At 46.1% G+C, this 17,425-nt stretch overlaps 1 protein-coding gene across 2 annotated transcripts in view; it reads left to right on the top strand.

Annotated features, from left to right (window-relative positions):
* The window catches only part of ARHGAP25 (Rho GTPase activating protein 25), an 88,123-nt gene that overhangs the window by 27,781 nt on the left and 42,917 nt on the right, over nt 1-17,425 (top strand). For both annotated transcript variants that reach the window (XM_060026459.1, XM_060026457.1), the window contains exon 2: nt 13,482-13,681. In XM_060026459.1, the coding sequence (XP_059882442.1) occupies nt 13,482-13,681 (200 nt within the window). The remainder of the gene's footprint in view (nt 1-13,481; nt 13,682-17,425) is intronic.

Genomic DNA, 17,425 nt, shown 5'->3' with positions numbered 1-17,425 from the left:
CACAACGGGAGAGGCCACAACAGTGAGAGGCCTGCGTACCGCAAAAACAAAACAAAACAAACAAACAAACAAAAAGTTGGAGAGATGCATCCAGAAAGATGATGGGGTCTGTAATATTTGGGGGCTAAGGTATCACCCCAGAATAAATCGATCACGCAGCCTGTTTAATTGTCAGCCCTTGAGTAATAGTTGCAGTGGCTTTTGTCTTTGTACCTCCTACCCTGTATTATTACTGGGACTTCTCAGGGGATCTTCTTTAGCCTAATATCGAAATTCACACTCTAACCAGGACGTGTCAAACCATCTGTGTTTGATTAAAATCACCAAGATTATGTCTTTTGCCAAATTCATTTTTCTTAATCAATTACATAAACGTATCACTACAGACCTGTGACCTTGATATGGAACTGGATTCTTGCCTGAGTTGGCAAATTAAGTTAGTCATGTTGCACATTAAAAACAGGATTACAGCATGAAGTATCGGCTGAAAGATGTTTGATAGGTCAATCAAAAAAATTTAGAGTTGAAAAATTTTTTTTTTAATTTAGAGTTGGAAAAGCATTCAAGATGGTTTATTTCTATCCTTTTATTTTACAAATGAAGAAATGAAGACTCAGAAAGGCCCTGAGAGTTACACAGCTGGTTTGTGTCTGAGCTGGAACTTGAATCTGGGTCTCTTGATGGCCAGTCAGATACGCCTTCCACTGCTCTAGGCTGCCTGCCTGCCTGCTTGCTACAGGGCTGGAAGGGAGACTATCATCCAGTGTTGGCCATCTACCAGGCCCCAATAGCCTATGAACTAGCACTTCCGCCCATGTTGTCATTGTAAACTCTGATAATCAGTCACCCTATTCTTTCCATTGATCTGGAACTAGGCCTCCGATGTCCCAGACGTTACTTCCGGTCAGAAGGAATTGTCTAGCAAGTCTCTTTGCCTTCCTTGCAACAGCTGTTTTTTTAAGCTCCTTCTGTGACCCTGAGGAATTATATATGTGCGTGTGTGTGTGTGTGTGTGTGTGTGTGTGTGTGTGTACACGTACACAGACAGACCATCACCACCATGAACAGTTTGAGTACAAGCTGACTTTACAGGAAATATTATCCGTAACTGGAAGCATCAGGAGTCCCTCGGTTCTTCCCCTTCATTAACTGATAAAGTGACAGCGCGGGGGCAACGGAGGGGCTGGATCTGTCCGGGGCGGGGGAATGTGTACGTGTGTGGTAGAACATCTGTGTAACATCACTTCGCTGTGCTCAGAGGAATAACTAACAGGTCTGGAAATGCAGGCCTGGGAAAACCAGCAAGTTGAAGTTCAGGGCAAGAGCTGATGTGTGAAAAAATCTTAAGCCTAAAAGAATTTATTTTTTAAGGCCTAGTAGAATCTTGAAAAAGATTTTTTTATTATACATACATTTCAAACACCAACATAGAGAATAAATATAATGAAATGCCATGTAGATCCATTACTGAAATTCAAAATTATGAAGAATTTTTTACATCTGCTTTATTCCTTTGTTTCTCTTTTCTTTGCTGAGATATTTTAAAGCCAATCCCAGACACTGTGTCATTTTATTCCCCATGCTTAAGTATGCATCTTTGAAAATACGGACATTTTATTTCCTAATCACACGCCTAATCACACCTACGAAACTAATTCATAATTTATGGGTGTCCTCTGTCCTCCATCCATAATCTAATGGCCTCCATTTTTAATAGAATCTTTTATCAGATTGTAGAAAAATGATACAGATGAACTTCTTTGCAAAGCGGAAATAGAGACATAGACGCAGCGATCAAACATATGGATAACAAGGCGGGGAGGGGGGCGGGATGAATTGGGAGGTTGGGATTGACATATACACACTATTATGTATAAAATATGTAACTAATGAGAACCTGCCGTATAGCACAGGGGACTCTACTTGGTGTTCTGTGGTGACCTAAAGGGGAAGGAAATCCAAAAATGAGTGGAGATATATATATATATATATAGCTGATTCACTTTACTGTACAGCAGAAAGTAATGCAACATTGTAAAGCAACTATACTCCAATAAAAATTAATAAAAAATGAATCTTTTAATCAGATTGTAGAGTAAGAGAGACCTATTATGACTTGTATGCCAGGCCCATTCCACTGCAACAACTGTTCGTTGTTCACACTCTCATTAGAACCGTATGGTTAAAAATCACTATTCCCGAGGACCAGAGAGGGCCTCAGGAACAGACTGGAGTGACATCTGTAGGCTGGTTGATAGCTTGTAGCTTCATCAAGGCCCAGTGCTTGATTATTGAGGCCAGCCAGCCCTTAGGCAATGGCCTGGTTGGGTCACTGCTGTGAGTTACTGGAGCCACAGAATTTAGCTGGGCTTATAAAATATAAATACTTCAAGCATTCTAATGCACTACCTATTTATGAATGCTAGTGACTAAGCAGAACCCCTTACCTGGAGCAAATGACTGGCTTTGACCGTGGAAGGGTCAATAGTTCTGGAGCTTACTGTGTCAATGATGCAAAGTCCTTCCTTCCATCCATATCTGGGAAGCCAGTTAGCTTGGATACAGTTAAGGGGCCACAGTGTGGACCTCGGGGTGTGTGTGCCCCCCGATTGCCAAATCTCCACTACACCGTGTGCTGAGGAAGAGGCAGTTCCGAGCAGTGTTTAGTCGGAAGCACTCACAATTCTGCATGCTTCTTGTTTTTATGCTTGGCTTCCTGTTATGCAAAGATAGGCCGAGGGGGCTGGTGAAGTGTTGCAATGGATGGAGACACAGGCCCACGAGAGACAACTGCTCTCCACATTCCCGAGACACGCGAGCTGCAGAATGAACACCAGAAGGGTGGCCCTGGAAAGGTAGCCTAGTCAGGCGGATTCACAGTGTAGCACTTGCAAGGCTGAAGAAGAAACCGAAAGCCAGCTCTCTCTCTCTTATTCATATGCTACAGAGACCGCATTTTTGCTTCTTCCTGCAAAAGACGTAGCTGCGTGTGCTAAATCTCTTTGTGAAGCAGCGTTTGCTTTTTTACATTGAAAGGCTTACTTGTCAAACAATACATTTCTATGAGCTATAGAACATGGGGCAATTAAACCTGCTCAGTTCCTGGGTCTGGAGACAGGTATTCAGGGAACAACCTTAGGTATTTCTTTGAATTAGGTTGTGTAAATGTGTCTCAGGGCAAGCGGCCTGGGAAGGCCCGTGTGACTGAATTCTGGGTGCCCAGAGAAAGCCCCTTGGCTGTCCTTAGTCTCACATCTCATTACCTTTTGGGGGGTTGGGGGTGGAGCAAAGTTTTTTAAGCCCAAGTTAAAAAAGAAACTGAGAATTAAAAAAAAAAATCCAGGAGAGTAATCACAGGATAAATTTATCCTGAAGTCTAAATGCCAGGTTTTGAGAGTGGAAAGATTTTTAAATTTCCCCACCCCCCTGAATAGTGGGTGTTTCAAAGAAGAGGTCAGTTTGCCTTTGACAAGGAAAAGAGAAAAGAGGTAAAGAAAGTGGGCCTGGAGGTTCTGAAGTTAAAAGACTTAATTTTCTTCTAGGAGGGCTGTCTTCCCACAGTCTGATAACTAGACAGGCTGAGGGTCTGCAAGTGTGTTGGGGGTGTGTGTGGATGTGAGTGTGAGTGTGTGCATGTGTGTGTGTGTGTGTGAGAGTGTGCGTGTGGGTGCGTGTGGGTGAGTGTGGTGTGCGAGTGTGTGGATGTGGGTGTGAGTGTGTGTGGGTGTGTGAGTATGGGTGTGAATGTGGGTGAGTGGGTGGGTTAGTGCATGTGTGAGTGTGTGTGAGAGTGTGTGCGTGTGTGTGAGTGAGTGAGTGTGTGTGGGGGTTAGTGTGTGGGGGTGTGTGGGTGTGAGTGTGTGGGGTTAGTGTGTGTATGAGTGTGTGTGTGGGGGGTGAGTGTATGAGTGTGTGTGGGTGTGGGTGAGTGTGTGGGTGTGGGTGTGAGTGTGTGTCGGGTGTACACAATGGTGTTTGGACCCCTACTGACCATCTCCAGGGAGGCAGCCATGCGGGGGCCTGCTGTTTCCCACGGCTTCCAGGGCTGCCTCTTCAGCAAGGGTGGGGGGCCCTCTGTGAGCTGCCCCGTGGGCCGAGTGCGGGGCCCCCCTCGGGTTGGTTCCATGCTCCTCTCTCCCACGCCTCAGCCCCACTGGGCTTTGGTCAGGTTCCTTTGGTCAGGTCTCTTCAAAGGAGCTTGTGCAGAGAGCCAGTAAGTCGTGGCAGGACCAGTAATATGTCCATTTTCCTGACGGGGCGTTAGGACAGCCTCAGGGCTGGGCTGGAGGCTTCAGTGTTACTTCCCCATCACTCTTTCATCAAGGCCTGCCGAGCCTTGCAGAGGTTAGGATGGAAGGAAAAGGTAGCACAAAGTGATTTATGCATAACATTGCGGCAGAATGGGTGGAGGCCGAGGCTGGTGTCTCCGCGATGGGAATAGTGGCCCGTCCCCTTTTCATCTCACCCCTACTGTCTAACCCTGTGAATTATTACACACGATTCTCAGTCTAGGCACCTCTCTTTACCACTAGAGCATGTGCCTCTCTGTGGGCTGTGTGGCCTAGGTACGGATATTGGGCTTTGAAATTAGATTTCTAGCCGTGTACCTGGGCAAGTCACTTCAGTTCTGTGAGCTCCGGTTCCTGGTCTGTAAGATAGAGCTTACCATGAAGAGGTAGGGTGAGCCTTCAGCCAGGATGCCTTGACAGATAAGTGTGCTTGCACGGTGTCTGGCGCAGGTAAGACCTCATTGAATACGTCACTGTTGGTGGGGCTCATTATTACATCAGGGATTCTATCTTCCCCGGCTGCTCTGCTTGCATGGGCTCAAGTGAGCACATCTAGACGTCCCACAAATGGGTAGATCAGTCAACGTTTGTTGCAAATGGAAAATGCCTCAAGGTGACTCACATTTCTCTCTAAAATGTTTCTTTTATTCACTCAAGAAATATTTATTGAGAACCTTCAATTGGCCAAATGCTCTTCTAGAAGGTGTGGTTTGATTGGTGAAAATAATTTATAAAAATCCCTGCCCCTGGGAACCTATTTTCTGATACCTGAGCCTCCGTCTTTTCCCATTTCATGGTTTGTGATTGATTATGAATCTCCTTCTTTATACAAGGAGAACATGACAGAGCTCTGGCCCGTCAAGAACTAGGGCTGGGGGCTCCCCTGGTGGCGCAGTGGTTGAGAGTCCGCCTGCCGATGCAGGGGACACGGGTTCGTGCCCTGGTCCGGGAAGATCCCACATGCCGTGGAGCGGCTGGGCCCGTGAGCCATGGCCGCTGAGCCTGGACGTCCGGAGCCTGTGCTCTGCAACGGGAGAGGCCACAACAGGGAGAGGCCCACATACCGCAAAAAAAAAAAAAAAAAAAAAAAAAAAAAGAGCTAGGGCTGGGATGGAGGCAACTATCGGCAGCAGGGTGCGGTAGGATGCATTTTTGTGTGCCAGGGTGCACAGCAAATATTTGAAGCCTCACAATCTAGAGTTCACTAATTTAGAGAGCTTCCTCTATTTTTTAAACTCTGCACATTACCTAGCTCCACTCCCTGCACATAAGACATGCCCAAGAAATTTTTCTGATTGGTTAATTTAAAGGATATGAATTTCTTTGTTAAAGAGAATCCATCCTATGAATTTTCTATTTGAACTTTAGTCAACATTAACACACACACACACACACACACACACACACACACACACACACACACACACGTACACTTCCTTCCTCTCTTTGTTCCTTCCAATTAACTTTTCTAAGCCAGACACAGTGATGGTCCTCAGGATACTAAAATGAATAAGACGTGGTCTTTGCCCTCAAGAACCTCTCCATAGCTCTAGCACCTTGTAACCTGCAGACATGCCATAAAAGCACGAAGATATTTATTCCTCACTACTCAGCCATAAAAAAAATGCGATAATGCCATTTGCAGCGACACGGATACAAACTATAGATTATCATACTAAGTGAAGTAAGTGAAAAAGAGAAAGACAAATACCATATGATATCACTTACATGTGGAATCTAAAATAAGGCACAAATGAACATATTTGCAAAACAGAAACAGTCTCACAGACATAGAGAACACACTTGTGGTTGCCATGCGCGAGGTGGGGGGGAGAGGGATAGACTGGGAGTTTGGGGTTAGTACAATAGCTGCAAATTATTACATTTAGAATGGATATACAACGAGGTCCTACTGTATAGCACAGGGAACTATATTCAATATCTTGTGGTAAACCATAATGGAAAAGAATTGAAAAAGAATGTATATATGTGTAACTGAGTCACTTGCTGTACAGCAGTAATTAGCACAACATTGTAATTCAACTATACGTCAATAAAAAAATAAATTAAGAAAAAAAGATATTTATTCCTGAGCCATGGGGCCTTCTGCTCACCTACACAGCCAAATATCATTTTCTGAGAGAGAACACTGAGATCAGAAACTCAAACACTTCTTTGTGGGCTTCCCTGGTGGTGCAGTGGTTGAGAGTCCGCCTGCCGATGCAGGGGACACGGGTTCGTGCCCCGGTCCGGGAAGATCTCACATGTCGCGGAGCGGCTGGGCCCGTGAGCCATGGCCGCTGAGCCTGCGCATCCAGAGCCTGTGCTCCACAACGGGAGAGGCCACAACAGTGAGAGGCCCACGTACCAAAAAAAAAAAACCCCCCAAACCCCCACTTCTTTGTAAAGTACCTCTTGCTTCTGAATGGTGCTTTATGTCCTTAAGGGTTCTCTTGCAGAACGTGGATGTCTGTACAGGTGCATGGTCAAGAGTCTTGGCAGAAACGGTGAGCAGGGCTGAAACCCAGTTGGTGCTCCTATCATCAAGCTGTTACCCTGGAGAGTGGCTGCATCCATCCATCCAGGGGCACCATCTTCTCCCCCAGGACAGCTCCTGGCCCAGGGGTGTGAGATGGACCAAAACTGGCCCTGGATCTTTGCTTGGCATAAGAGGGCAGCCTCTCTCCCTTCACTCCCCTTCCAGGAAGCAACCCCTGCTCCATTGCGAAGCTCTTGGGGATAGTGGATTTTCTTGCTGCGCTTCTTTTCTCCCACACTGTTACCTAATGCAAGCTCTGTAAAGTCCCAAGGAAAACAGTAACCTTCTCTGTCTTGTATCTAAGTTGATCTCCAGTGCTTTGAGTTAATGCTAGTCTCCTCTGGGATCAGCCTTTTCTTTGATTTCTGAACATCTATTATGTTACTTTCCGGATCAGAGATTCTCACATCCTGGCTTTCACTTGTACCTCTTTTTCCCCAATAAGCTCTTTCTGAGCGCACAGGCCTCACCTGTCAAAACTAGAATTCTGGGGAAGTCGAAATCTCTCAGCCCACCCTCATATAGCATCACACCCAGAACAGGACTTTCCTGCCTATTCCAACCCACCACGTTCTCTGCTTCCTTCCCAGCTTCGACGAACGAGTCTCTCAGGTCTCTGAATGTTTGTGGGGCAGGGTTGTGTCTGATGGATCTTAGATCCCAGACCCAGTCACTGCTCCCGGCACGTGCCAAGGACTCAGCCAATGTGCATTGGATGAATGGAAGGAGAAGGCCCCTCACCTGAGCCACCCAAACCCCAAACTCCCACCCACCTCCTGTTCAGCCAGCTCTGGAGCTCTGGTGGTCTGCCTCATCATTGCCTCTCCTACGCTTTCCATCTCCCTGGCCGCCATCCTAATTCAGGCCTCCGGATTCACACCTGGAATTTTGCTTTCCTCATTCTCTCTCCCTCCTTTCCTCTCTTCCCTTTCATCTCTTCTTCCCTTTCTCTCATATAACATAATATCCAGTCCATTCTACGATAATACTGCTAACAATAATAGCTTCCATTTAATGCCCATGTTTTAAGAGGCAGACATTGGCTGGGGCCCGTCCACTTATCTTTGTTAATCCTTATAGACTGGCCACTCCACGAGCTATGAAATTAGCTGTATGTTATCACAGTTTCACAGAGAAAGTAACTGGCTCTCAGAGACAGAACATGATCCACCCAAGGCTGCATATGCAGAAGCCTGTGCTCTCTGCTACCTCACCCTGCCCTCTCTTTGTCAGCACTGTGTTAGATGTGGGGGATACAGGGCAAACAAGGCTAAGCATGAAAGCAGAGCCCCTGTCCTCTTAGAGTTCAAGTTGAGAGAGAAGACAGAGTAAGAAAAAGCACCAGGAGGGACGATAAGTGATTTGAAGGACATGTGTCCCCAGTTAAGAGGGAAGAGAGCCCAGGGTGTGACTCAGTCTGCCTGGGCTGAGAAGGCTTCTCATGGGAGGTGTGGCCGGAAGTAAGTCTTGAAGGACGAACAAGAACATTTCAAGAACTGGGGGTGGGTGAGAATGGGTGGGGAGAAGAGTCCAGCAGAGGGAATGGAATACCATCATGGATGGAGTGCAGAATGGGTATGCAGGAAGAGAGCAGGACATGCAACAGGAGAATCACAAAGGACTCTGAACCCCATGGTAGGGAGCTTAGTCTTCATCTTTTAGGATGAAGATGTTGGAGGGTCACTGAAGGCTTCTAGGTCAAAGAGTAACGTGATCAGATTTGTGTTTCAGAAGGACCACGTCACAAACAATGTCATCAGTGGATTAGAGATGAGATTGGTAGGAGGGAGACAGGACAGGGAACTATTGCGGCAATCCCGGGAGAGGATAAATGGGCCAAGAAAACCAGGTAGGGGTAGAGAGAAGGGATCAGAGAGAAAAAGAGCTATTGATTGTGAGGACTGTAGGAATGGGTCAGCCTTCTGGTTTGGCTGGTTGACCGGGGAGAAGTCAGTCACAGCAAACCATAGAAAAGCAGGCTTGGGTGTGTTTGTCACATAAGCCCGGGGAACGGTAGGAGGTAGGGGGACAAAGACGGTAAGTTCAACTAGCATCACGTGACCTGGAGATCCTTACGGAGGTACCTGCGGGCGGTCGGGTAGATGAGTCTACAGCTCAGGAGAGGGTGTCTGGGGGTAAGTTATGTATATTCTACTCCCTTTTCAACTTTATTTAAACAAGGTTCCCAGACTAATGCACTGCTCAGATCAACATATTGAGAAAATACCTTCAGTGGTTTTCCAGCTTTGATTGAACTATTCCCATCTCACATGTTCGGAGCCTCTAAAACAGAATCTAAACTCATGCAGAGTTGAGAGAAGATGGAAGAAATATCTCAGAAGTAGACCCTAGAAGATTGTGTGATTGATTTTCTGTGGGGGGAGGGTGGAGTCAGAGGATGAGAAGATAAAGAGAGGAAGTGATAACACCTCCCCAGCCGACTTCCCTGTTTATACTTCCTCCTTTAACTTTTTCTCGCTCTAACTTGGGGCAAAAAGCAGCTACCTTCTACTGCAGAAACAGCACCCCTGAGACTGTGGAACTTCTTTCACGTGTCTTCTTTCTATGTCTCTTCTTGCCCTCCCTCACCTGCAGACCAAAATGCAGCCTATGCGGTTCAATGACTTAACTTGTCTCTATTTTATCATGAACCTCCCTTGCTGAGGTACGTGAGATTGGTCCCTGTTAGCTCTCAGATCAAGGTTGAACTTCTCACTCTGAAAAGAAGCTACTTTTCGGGACCTTCCAGTTTGATTTCTCACTTTGATGAAATGCTACCCATACCTTTATGGCCCAGTTTGTCTCATGCTTGGTAATGATACTATTCAGATTCCCGGAAGAGCCAACCAATAGACCTTTCTGTGATGATGGAAATATTCTCTTCCTGTGTTGTCCATTACTATAGCCATGAGCCACATGGGCTACTACTGAGCACTTGAAATGCGGCTGGTGTGACCGAGGCACTGAAGTTAATTTATTTTAATTCATTTCAATATCCGTATCCAGTCACGGCAAGTGGCTACAGTACTGGACAGTGCAGTGCTGGGGGCTTGTTCTTTCTTTATCTACTAGAGCACGGGTGGGTTTCCCACCTCCCTAGAGTGTTCTGCAAACTCTTAGCAACTGCCTTCCAACTACCTGCCTTTTGCTGGTCTTCCCTCGGCCCCCGGTCCAGCCCACAGCCTGGCTCAGACGTCCTTCCCGAAGGGCTGGGATCGTGCGCTCTGTATGTGATGACTGGCTCACAAGCAAAGCTTATCATGGTTATTATTTTCATTATGAGAAACAGCTCTAGAAATAGTAACAGATCTCTTTGTTTACTTTATCCGGGAACATGTCACACCCACAGACAAGAGAGACTGTTCAAAGGAACGAATGAGGAAAGTCGTCAAAAACAAGTCCAACTCAGGGCCCACCAGGCTTTCTTCTCTGCTATTTGAATCACCCCATGATAGGGCTGGCCGACGAGCCATACTGAGGGCCGAGGTGGCAGATGGCTCTGATATGGGACGGAAGGAGCCCCTGCTTCGTTACTGTCTCATCAGAACCCCTGCTGTCATCTCCCCAGTGTTCAGGCCTGATTCGAGCAGTGACAGTTTGCTCTGAGTCATCTGTACTCATGGCCCAGTGCCCACAGTCATATCACGTATGGTGGATGTATGGGTGAATGGGATCATTTCTGAAATATAACAGATGGTTAGCCAAGACCTTGATCCCATGCATACGGACAAAGTGTCCACCTACTTGTCACCAGGACATCAAGACCCCTCTTGGCCAAGTATGAGAACATAACATTCTCATATCTACTCTTCCTTCGCCAGGCCATTCTGCAATGCACAGATGCTTCTAGGGGGAGGTTTTGAGTGTTGCATATTTGTTTTTGCTATTATTGTTTTGGCCACTACAGAGCATAAAAAAGTTTCCCAGAGCTATCCCAGCAGCTGAATTCTTCTGTGCTGGGTTCATTCTCTTCAGTCTATGGTGTCTTTTTGGCCCCTGCTCCCCCTATCCTACTCCTACTTCTCCAATTCTTGTTGGAGTTCTTCAGTTTCTCCCATTTTCTAGAGCAGTCCGAACAGTTCCTGTGGGTCTCTGGGGGTAGCCTGAGTCTGCGGGGACCTGAGTCTTCACAGCCACCATGTGGCACCCACCTGCTTTCCTCCTCTCCTGCGCTGGCTGCCTTTGGTGGTATCGCCCTAGAAGCCTAGAAGCCCTCCCTCCCAAGTCTGATACTGCTTCAGCTGGATAAGCACAGAAGTCACTCTGGGCTGGGCAGAGGCTACCGAGGGGAGGGAAAGTCCCCGTGCGTCTGCCAGAATCCCTCACTCTTCAGAAATTCTGCGTGCCAACCATTCTTTCCATCTCTGCCCTGTTTCTAGCACGAATATGAGTCTTTCCATGTTACAGTTTCAGACCTAGAGAGACACAGAGCTGGGCACAGTTCTTCCAGCTCCCTCCTCCCCACTGTATTCCTGCCCAAACCCTCCTCTGTTTCCTTCAGATCATTTAAACAGCCTTAGAGCAAGTGATCAGCCCCAGAGTGGCTGTTCTTTGAGTTACAGGTGGAAGGCCTTGAAGATTGCAGTGAACTGAAGATTAAGATCAAAGATAAAATTCTTAACTGGCGTGCCGGGACACATGGATATAAAGCAAACCCTTTGCTAACACACTGCTAAATTTTCATCAAAATGTCAAGTTACTTTATACTGCAACAGGGTATGGGAGTATCTGCACTCTTATGATATCTGTCTAATAGGAGGTTGAATCAGGTGTGTCTTGTTCCCTGGTGTACAGCATAGTATGATCTCTCCAGTCCCCGGTGGGAGGCGAGGGGTGACTGCAAGTTGGCACCTTGGGAATGAGGGTATGTGACAGGAGCGCAGACCACTTGTGGGGTTGAGGGAGCCCAGTTAGGGCAGAGTCCGCTTCAGACAGCAATCCAGGATGAGCTATGTAAATAGGGTGATAATTCTGGATCCAGTTAGACTCAGTGGAAGAAAGACTCTGTAATGCTGTATAAAATTCTGGTATTTGAAAGCAAGTCATGAATGTAAATAAAAGACAAAAACTATAGGCCTAGAGGGAGATAGAAAGAAAGGAATCAAAAGCGATGAGAGAAGCTGTTGATTCAATTCATTGAAAATGGGAATAGAGGAAGAGGGAAAGTTTGACAATGCAGCAATATTTTGAAACGAAGAGGGAAGTTTAGGAGGTTCTCGAAGATGATCTCCATCTTCGCAGTAGGAAGTAAAGTCATCTGTTGATAAAAATAATGAGTGACATTTGCTCACCTTGGACCAGGGACTGTGCAAAGTGGTTTATATATATTAACCTGTTTAATCTCCCCAACAGTTCCATAGAATAGGGGCTATGATGATCCTAATTTCACAAGCAAGGAAACTGAGGCTCAGAGAAGTTGCATAATGTACCCAGGGTCAAAAAGCAAAGAAAGGAAAAACTGGTCTTTACCAGGTGAGATGAGATTGGATGAGAGTGGAGCTGGCTTAGTTCAGCTTCTTCGTGAATGCTCTGGGGACTGACAAAAGCTGGATAAAGGGGTTATAAGACGGAGACTTCCTTGCAAGGAGGAGAATGCAAACACTGGGGACTGGCAAGTGTGGAGCACACCGCATAAGGTCGAGGAGACACGGAGCTCCAATGCGGTTTTAAGGGAACTGTGGAACCAGCTGCGAAAGAAGGAAGGGGAGAATCAGAGGAAGGACATGTTGACTCCCAGGGGATCACAGGCCGGCTGATGGATCGCTGTGGAGAGGAGGAAAGGAGAGAGTTATCCTGGGTGGGAGTTACCATGGAGACGAGCTGCAGACACCTGGATCTAATCTGATGAGAGGCAGAGCTCTTATGTGAAAACAAAAGCAAACTACAGGATGCAGTGGGTTGGGGGGGTCTGGATTCAAATTCTGCATCTGTGTCCTGGTGGCAGATTCATGTCATTTTCAAATGCTTGTGTGCTGTCAGCCCCGTGGGAGGGACAGCCCAACTGAAAACGTAGTAGGAAGGCAGCTACAGGGAGGCCCTTTGGTCCAGCAGAAAGGGCTGTGAACACTCTCCGTGGGCGGGGAACAGAGAGTACTTGACGACACTGGGCAGGAAGATTCAGGAGGTGCTGGCATCCTGCACGCTGGCTGTGTTGTCAGGGGTCGGGGGGCTTTGGGGGGCCGCTGGGGCAGGGCAGTACTGGACAGTGAGGTTGGGGAACACAGTGACTCCTTGTGAGGAAGAAGCCGGGCAGCTTCTGACTGCCTCTGCAGCTGTGTGGGACTCACCCTGAACCCTGAGAGCAAGAGGCATTATTTTCTCCCCTCTCTTGTCAGATATTGACTCCCACGCAGGAAAAAGGAAGCACCTTTTGTCAGATGCTGCGGCCACTTCCTCTTCAGAAGGCTCCAGCCAATCTCTGGCTTTGCAGAACGAGGGCGCTGACTCCAGCTGCCGGACCTTGAGGGTGTAGGGCCCCAGGGCCGGCGCTGATGGGAGCCAACCCCTCGGCTGGCCCGCTGGGTTCCGGGGCAACCTCTCTGCTGCAGATCTGGACCCCTGAGCCCGGCCTAGCTGGGGCCCAGCGCTTCCCGGCCCCTCCCTGCACACTGCTCACAGCCCCTGTCAGCCCGCCTGTCTGTCCCTCTCCACAGCTCGGTCAAGGAGTGTGATGACCGGAGAGCAGATGGCGGCCTTTCACCCCGCATCCATCCCCAACCCACTGGAAAGGCCCATCAAGATGGGTTGGCTGAAGAAGCAGAGGTCCCTCGTGAAAAACTGGCAGCAGAGGTACTTCGTGCTGAGGGCACAGCAGCTCTATTACTACAAGGACGAGGAGGACGTGAAGCCGCAGGTACCAGCCTGGCTGTTTGCCCCCTTCCCAGGGCTGTCCCCTCCTGGGTGCGGGAGGTGGGTGGAGCCCCGGAGATCACTACAGACTCGCAGGGGGGCTTCTTACTAGGATGAGACCCCTGTCCATTTGAAAGGACTTCTCTCTCTCCTTCTCACCCTTTGTGAGATACATAAACTGAGTTGCAGAGATGACAGGGTGATCTTCCTTCACGGAGCCCCAAGATGAGCGCTGGGGCTCTTCCTAAACGCAGCGCTAAGTCAGGGTTGGCAGCGTGGTCTTGATGGGAACGTGGAGCACAAGGGCTCAGGGAGAGTGGATTTGGGTTCAGGAAAATTGATTTGGGGCTTTCATTTATTTGTCTGTTCAATCAATATTTATTGAGCATCTACTGTGTGCCAGACACTGTTCCAGGGAGTTGAAATAACTCAGTGACTAAAACAGATAAGCACCCCTGACACGTGGAACTTAGAAGATGGGGAGGGGGGAAGCAGAAAGATAAACATAATCAATAAGAAAATTATGTGGTTTGTTAGAAAATGACTAGTTCTATGAGGAAAAAATAGAATGGGCTAGGAGGATCAAGCATTTGGGGGAGGTGGTACAATTTCAAGAAGGGTAGCCAGAATGACTTCATGAAAAAGGGGACATTTGAGCAAAGATTAAGGAGGAGAAGCAATCCGCCAGGCAGATCTCTGGGTAAAGAGCACTCCAGGCAGAGGGGACAGCCAGTGCAAAGGCCCTGAGGTAGAGCATGTCTGATGTGTGTGGGAAATAGCAAGGAGGTCAGCGTGGGAGCAGCAGAGTTAGGGAATGAAAGGATCAGAGGAGATGAGGTCAGAGAGTGGAGCGTTGGGGGTTGGGACGCAAATTGTAAAGGACATTGTAGTCCACTGTAAGGACTTGAGTCTTTACACTGAGGGTGATGGCAGGCCTTGCAAGGTTCCTGGCAGAAAGGGGTCATTCCTGGGTTATGTTATAAAAAGATGGTTCTGGTTATCATGCTCAAAAATAGATCCAAGGCTGAAGGGAGGAGGTATAAGGGTAATTTAGGTGAGAGGTTACTGTGTTTAGAATCTCAGTGGGCTGGAAGAAAATGATCAGATCCCTGATATACTTGAAAATACAGCAAACAGGGCTTCCAGATGGAGTGGATGGGGCTAGAGAGGGCTTTGATTGTAAATCTTGGGCCCGGGTCTTTTCTTCCTGCCTCATTGATTCCTCATGGCCATCGTGGTGAATGAGAGCAAAAGGGGATGCTGTTAACAGCTGAGAGACCCCAGGTGTAAATTGTATGTCTCAAGGCAGCCAGGAGGACTGGACACCCTTTCTAGAGTCATGCCTGTGGAGGTGGAAGAGTGGGCAAGGAACTTATTAGGGAGGACAGACTCTAAAACTTTCTGGAGCCAGAAAAAAAGCCCCAAGAAGGGTGGGGATATTGAAGGTGGATGGCCGGGTAAGCAAAGAAGTGAGAAGGTCATTTGGAAGAGGACAGTTCTCTCTAAGGGCAGGCTGGAGGCTCTGTGAGGCATCGGCAGTGCCCGGTTAATCAGGCCCTCCACTCAGAGGGCTGTGAGTGTCTGTCCCTGCAGAGGCTGGAGAGGGGCCAGAGACCCCACCACTGCCTGGGTTCTTGCCCAGTGTCCTGCGCGTGGTAACCAGACTTTCTTCACTTTATGAACAGACCCTATCAGAGGCAAGCAATTACAAGCTAAGATGGGGTTCCTGGTACATTAATAGCCAAGGCAGGACGTCTTCCCATCTGCGGAGCGTGAGGGAGATGGCAGTAATGTGTTAGCCTTCCCAAAGCAGCAGAAAGGGAAGTTCAGTGAGGCTTACTTCCGCGAGGTGTAGCAGGGAGCTCGTGTTCTTTCCCTGGCTCTACTACCATCTGGCCGAGTAATTATTTAATTTTTCTGGACCCCTCGGTTTGTCTTTTGTAAGATGAGGCAATCATACCTGGCCTGCATCTGTCCCAGGATTAAATGATATGAAGCACATGTAAAAAATTGTTTTGTAAAAACATAAACGGATGTCAAAGAGTAAAATAAATTATTGGAGGTCCTGGCTTGTCTCCCTTACTTTTGGAGGAGGAAACTCTGAGTCCTCTCAGGATTAAATTAGTCTGATAATTAGGTAGAGCTTCTTCTAGAATGACAAGTATGGTTTATGTTTTAGAAAACCTATGAATGTATCAGACCAATAAGTCAAGATCAAGAAGTCGAATGAGAAAAACCACACAACCCCTAAATAGATGGCTGAAAAGAGCATTTGATAAAATCCAAAACTCATTTCAGATATAAAAAGTATTTTTTTAAAAAGGAATAAAATGATAATTTCTCAGAATATTTTATTTTATATGGATGTGAATATCTTGATTACAAAAGCTATATGGGTATATAGTTGGAAATCTGGAGGAAGCAGAAAATCACGAAGTAGAAAATAATAATTATCTCTTCAGTGAGAAATAACCACCTAAATCCTCAATTCTTCCAGTTTTTTCTATGCACATGCATTTAGAAACTCATCTAAATGCAAAATTAGGATAATAGTATTCTTTAATTAAAAATTAACACTATGTCTTGAATATTGTCCAGTGTTATTAACTATCATTCTACAATGTAATTCTTAGTTGTGGCAAAATAACTTATTTTATGGACATTCTATAAGTTATTTAACCAATTTCCTCCTAGAAAGTAGTTGAATATTTGGGCTGATGTTTCTATGTTATTATAACAAACAAGAATTAAGTGGATATCCTTGTCGACTTTTCATATATCCATCATTATTTTATTAAGGTAAAGAAAAGTCTATTCAAAATAAAACACTTTCATTATGCTATCATTTAACATTGTTTTGGGATTCATAGACATTGCAAATATCTAGACGTGAAATGAAAGATATAAACTGAATTCTTGGGAAAAAATAAAGGTCTATTTCCACACTACGCTTCACACCATTCATGATTCTGGATGGGTTAAAGACTTAACGTGTGAAAACGAGTTCATAAAAATCCTAGAAGAAAGTGTAATTAGCTGCGTGATCTTTGGGAAGCAGGTGTTTCTTAAGCATAGTAACAAAGACAGCACAAGGAAGAGACTGATTTAATTGCATAAATAGAAACGTCTGTACCTTAAAAACCAAAATAATAAGGTGAAAATGCAAAAGTAAACAGAAAAAATTGTAAACAGCTATTCTTCCTATTTAAAATAGTCTCAAATCTTATAAGAAACAGCAATAGGAAAATGAGTAAATGACGTAAATGGGCAATTTCCCAAAGAAATGTAATAGCCAAAAAGCATATGTAAAAACTCCACTCAGTCATAATTAAAGACAAGCAATGGAAGTTAATGAGATACCATTGTCCCCTTATCAAAATGGCAAAGATTTTCTAGAAATTCCAATGTTAGTAAAGATCAGGGAACAGGAATTCTCATGCACAACTGGTGGAAATGAAAATCTGTACAACCTTTCTGGAGGGTAATATGCCTCTTAGAAATGCAAATTCTTTGACCCTGCATTTCTAATGTAGGGGTTTATAATAGTGATGTGGAAACAATGCCCGGTGGTAGGGGCTAAGTTATGTGAGGCAACTTTTATATATCTATCCGATAGAATATAATTCAGCTGTTGATGCCCTAAATTAATACTTTTTAAAATTGAAAGATGTCCATGATATCATTGCTTTGAAAAAAGCAGTTAACAGCAGAGGATGATTTATATGCTAATCCTATTCTTTTTTTTTTT

The sequence above is a fragment of the Delphinus delphis genome, chromosome 12, assembly GCF_949987515.2.
Source record: "Delphinus delphis chromosome 12, mDelDel1.2, whole genome shotgun sequence".
In the NCBI taxonomy this organism is placed as follows: domain Eukaryota; kingdom Metazoa; phylum Chordata; class Mammalia; order Artiodactyla; family Delphinidae; genus Delphinus; species Delphinus delphis.
Note: the sequence above shows the minus strand (reverse complement) of the source record. Positions and strands in the feature narration are given on the sequence as shown.